A 3,615-nucleotide genomic window follows, 5' to 3' on the forward strand; every position below is an offset into this window, starting at 1 on the left:
TTTGAGAAAATGACGTTAAATAATTGGAATCGTCTCTTGCTTTGGACACGAATACCTGTTTTTGTAAGCTGATTTGGATTTCGAAATTAATCCTGAATAATAAAATAAAAATTTTCCTAATTTTATTGGCTACCAGAAGAAAAATTTATTAAGACTTTTTTTATAAGATGGTGTTTCTAATGTGTAAATTTAGAAACACAATCTTACATTAAAAAGTGTTTTAATATGGTGGAAAAAATGGGAATTCCTTTTTTGCGTAGTTTATGATTAAAACTTTTGCGTAGTTTTAAAAAAATCTGCTTATTCAGTTTTTCAACTGGTGTGGTGTCGTTAACAGAGAGTTTGATCCATGGCACTTGTTTTTGTATCCATCTGTGTACTGAAAGAGAAAGTGTGTCCACGGGTACTTGGTTAGATCTAGTTTACCCACATTTCCCCTTAACTTTTGGGCGTGGTGAGAGCTCCATTTTTTCTGGGGCAGCGTCTCTTGTCAAGGACAGCCAGCAACCAGCGTTTGCTTCCGGAAATGTAGCCCAAACCTTGATATTGTCTTTTTTTCTCCACCATTGGCGAATGTCCTAAAAGAACACGAAGGTCGCTCTTATTGTACCTGATCATATCTATAAAAGAACCAGGTAGACGCCCAAGCAAGATTTGCCTGTCTCGACTCGGAATAGGAGCAACATGTTTGCGGTAAGTTTTGTCCACTTCTTTTAACTCTCATTTGCCTTTGTTTTAAATTCTAAATATTAATTATAAATGCTAATTGACTCTTGTTTCGTATTGGGTTAATTACCCTTTCAAGGAACTTAAGAAAGAAAGAAATTAATGGACAACTTATTGGAACCGCCACTTTGGCTCTTGTATTACGTCATGCGATTTTATTTTTCCACGCGGCAGAATTTCCAACCTTAAATGAGTCCAATGCACCAATGTATTTGTGGCAATATCGCAGATTCGAATTTACAACCTAATGAACTCTATTAATGGCATGCTATCGAGAGTCCATGATGTCCAGGATTATCTGGAAGCAGCTGAAAGCATTTTATTGCAGTTACAGTAAAGAATAGTTTATTTTATTTATTCATTTTATTTTTTGAAATAGGAGGTCTAAACTGCCCCTGTACAGTTTATAAAGCTTATCTTTATATATCAGGGGTATAAAGTTTACATGAATATGGCAAAGCTGAATGTTTATATGGAGACTTCAAAGAAACGTTTTCCACAATTCAAAAGTGTGGCAATCCTATTTGCCACAGTTTGAATTGTTTTGGTTAGAATTTGAAATTTAAACTTTATTCGATCATGGAACATGCGATCGAGGATGACAGTTTCACACTTAACGCTTTGGAGTCGCTCAACGTTGTTAAGAATGAATCAATGATCAAATGGTGCTTCCTTCGCAGTGTGTGTGTGTGTGTGTGTGTGTGTGTGTGTGTGTGTGTGTGTGTGTGTGTGTGTGTGTGTGTGTGTGTGTGTGTTGCTAAAGCAATTAAGGCTATGAGACAGAGGAAATATTGTGTTGTAATTACATTTATTCTTCGGTCGGTTTTCTGGATGAAAAACCAATTGCCAGGAACAAAAAACCACAGTGACCGCCTGATATTTATGCCAGTGTTATAATGATACTAATACCAATGTCAGGGGTAATCTGAAGACAGAGCCGGCCGGCAGAAGGCCTTCTTGATCATTATGTATCTATTTACACTAGTGTCCATAAGTTAAGTTACTTTTTTTGTGCTCATTTTTATTTATCCTAGCTTTTATGGTTGCAATTTAACATTGGATTCCAGAATCAAGTTTAACTCTCCGCTTTTCTGTTGCAGGTTGCTTTTGTGGCAGTTTTGCTATTGAGAATTGAACTGTCTTGTGAACAGGAGTCTACAGCAGCTCCTACATCAACAACAGTTGTTCCTCCAGCTATAAATTACACTCAACCACTGCCGTTTTTCGCTCACGGAATTGGAACGTATCCCTACTATGACGACAAGAACAGACTACATATTTTGACATACGTCAACGATCACATGGGACTGCGGATTCTTAGTGCCTACAAACCACACGAACCCCTGGATGGTATAATCACCGATCCTGAAAAGCTCACAGCTATACTTAAGGCTCTGCAAAAAGATCAAAAAGTTGAAGGTAATTCCAACGAATCTGGGAACTCTGTCTCCGCGGTACAACCGGCCACTCTCTATCCACCACTATCCAGCATTGACTTTTCGAAGCCACCTTTTACAACTCCGGACATCTTTTTACAACCGCCATTTACTTTCAATGGTAGCTTGCCAAGTGCTCCTCCAACGGACGAAAATGCAACGGCCACCAATGAAACTCAAGACCCGCTTTCGTACTTCAACTTCCAAGTTTACAATCACTCCCCTTTGGCCAACATGGATCTCACTAAACCACCTTTTGCCACTCCGGATATATTCCTCAAGCCTTTTCCGTATTTCACTGGAAACGAAACCACGTTCCCAATATCTGGAGAACTTCCTGAAGGGGAAAACACCACCGCAGTAAACGGCACGAGTTTGTATCCCCAGTTTAATTTCCAACCTCCTCCACTGCCTGATTCCTTTGTGCACCCCCTTCTGCAAAATAATACTCAAGTAATTCAAAATCCTTATTTCTCAGTTATCTATTCAGGAACTAGTGATGATGTTAATAAACTAAATAATCCCGTTGATAAAAATGATGCATTTTTCAACACCCACGGGGTCTATCCACCTTTGAATTCGGTAGTCCCTATCAATATCAGTGGCAATACCACTTCAGAGGACAGCGGAAAAAAAGATGAGTTAAATGGAGGTGAAACAAAAGACGACTCTCTGCAGAAGATATTGCAAAGTATTCGACCGCCCTCTGTCGACCAAGCTGGACCAGATTTCTTTCCACCGATGTACCCCTTCAGACCACATACACAAACTTTTATCAATCACGGTGCTCCAAATTATGTGATTCCGCAACCATCAGTTCCTTCGCAAGCCACTCTTCCACTTCCTCCCTATGCCACTGGATTCCATCCCCTAAGTCCTCCAGTTGTACAACCCCAACAGTCTATATTCGATCATCCCAGCACCGTTGGTGGATTTGGATCGTTTATAATTCCCTCTCATGTTTACTATCAGGATGGCCCAAGATTTTAGTTATATGTCATTAGTGTTGTATCTCTTTCTGAATAAAAGATTTAATTTATGTTAACTGCTGGCTGATTAACTGAATTACATTATCGCTGATACAGTGGTGTTAAGTTCTCATTTTTTTAAGGATGTTAAAAGTATAAATTTATGTACACACCTTTTTTATATATATATTATACGTGTATATTTTAAAATTTTAAGAGACTGGGTTGCGCATCAACTCAAACAGGGAATTTGTTTGAGTATACCAACGATATACCAAGATATCTGTATCTCAGACGTACCATAAAAACAATTTTTTAATATTTATTTAATTTTGTAACAATAACTAATTTGTACACCAGGTGTCGCTGGCAAACCTCATTATGATTAAAGGTTTTTTCTCTTATGTACTTAATATGCTTAGCATCTACTGAGTTGATCACTCGTTTGTTTATTAAAAACTGTAAATAATAAAATAAAAATACAG

General features: G+C 38.0%; 1 protein-coding gene across 1 annotated transcript; it reads left to right on the forward strand.

The window, feature by feature from the left end:
- Positions 1-586: 586 nt before the first annotated feature.
- On the forward strand, positions 587-3,207 carry LOC150081464 (uncharacterized). Its single transcript, XM_090379317.1, has 2 exons — positions 587-693; positions 1,827-3,207. The coding sequence occupies exons 1-2, from the start codon at positions 685-687 to the stop codon at positions 3,150-3,152; spliced, it is 1,335 nt and encodes a 444-aa protein (XP_090235443.1). The 5' UTR covers positions 587-684; the 3' UTR covers positions 3,153-3,207.
- The last annotated feature ends 408 nt before the right edge of the window (positions 3,208-3,615 follow it).

This window comes from Mastigoproctus giganteus, chromosome 8 (assembly GCF_048544385.1).
Source record: "Mastigoproctus giganteus isolate SK-2022 chromosome 8, ASM4854438v1, whole genome shotgun sequence".
NCBI classification, from domain to species: Eukaryota; Metazoa; Arthropoda; class Arachnida; order Uropygi; family Thelyphonidae; genus Mastigoproctus; species Mastigoproctus giganteus.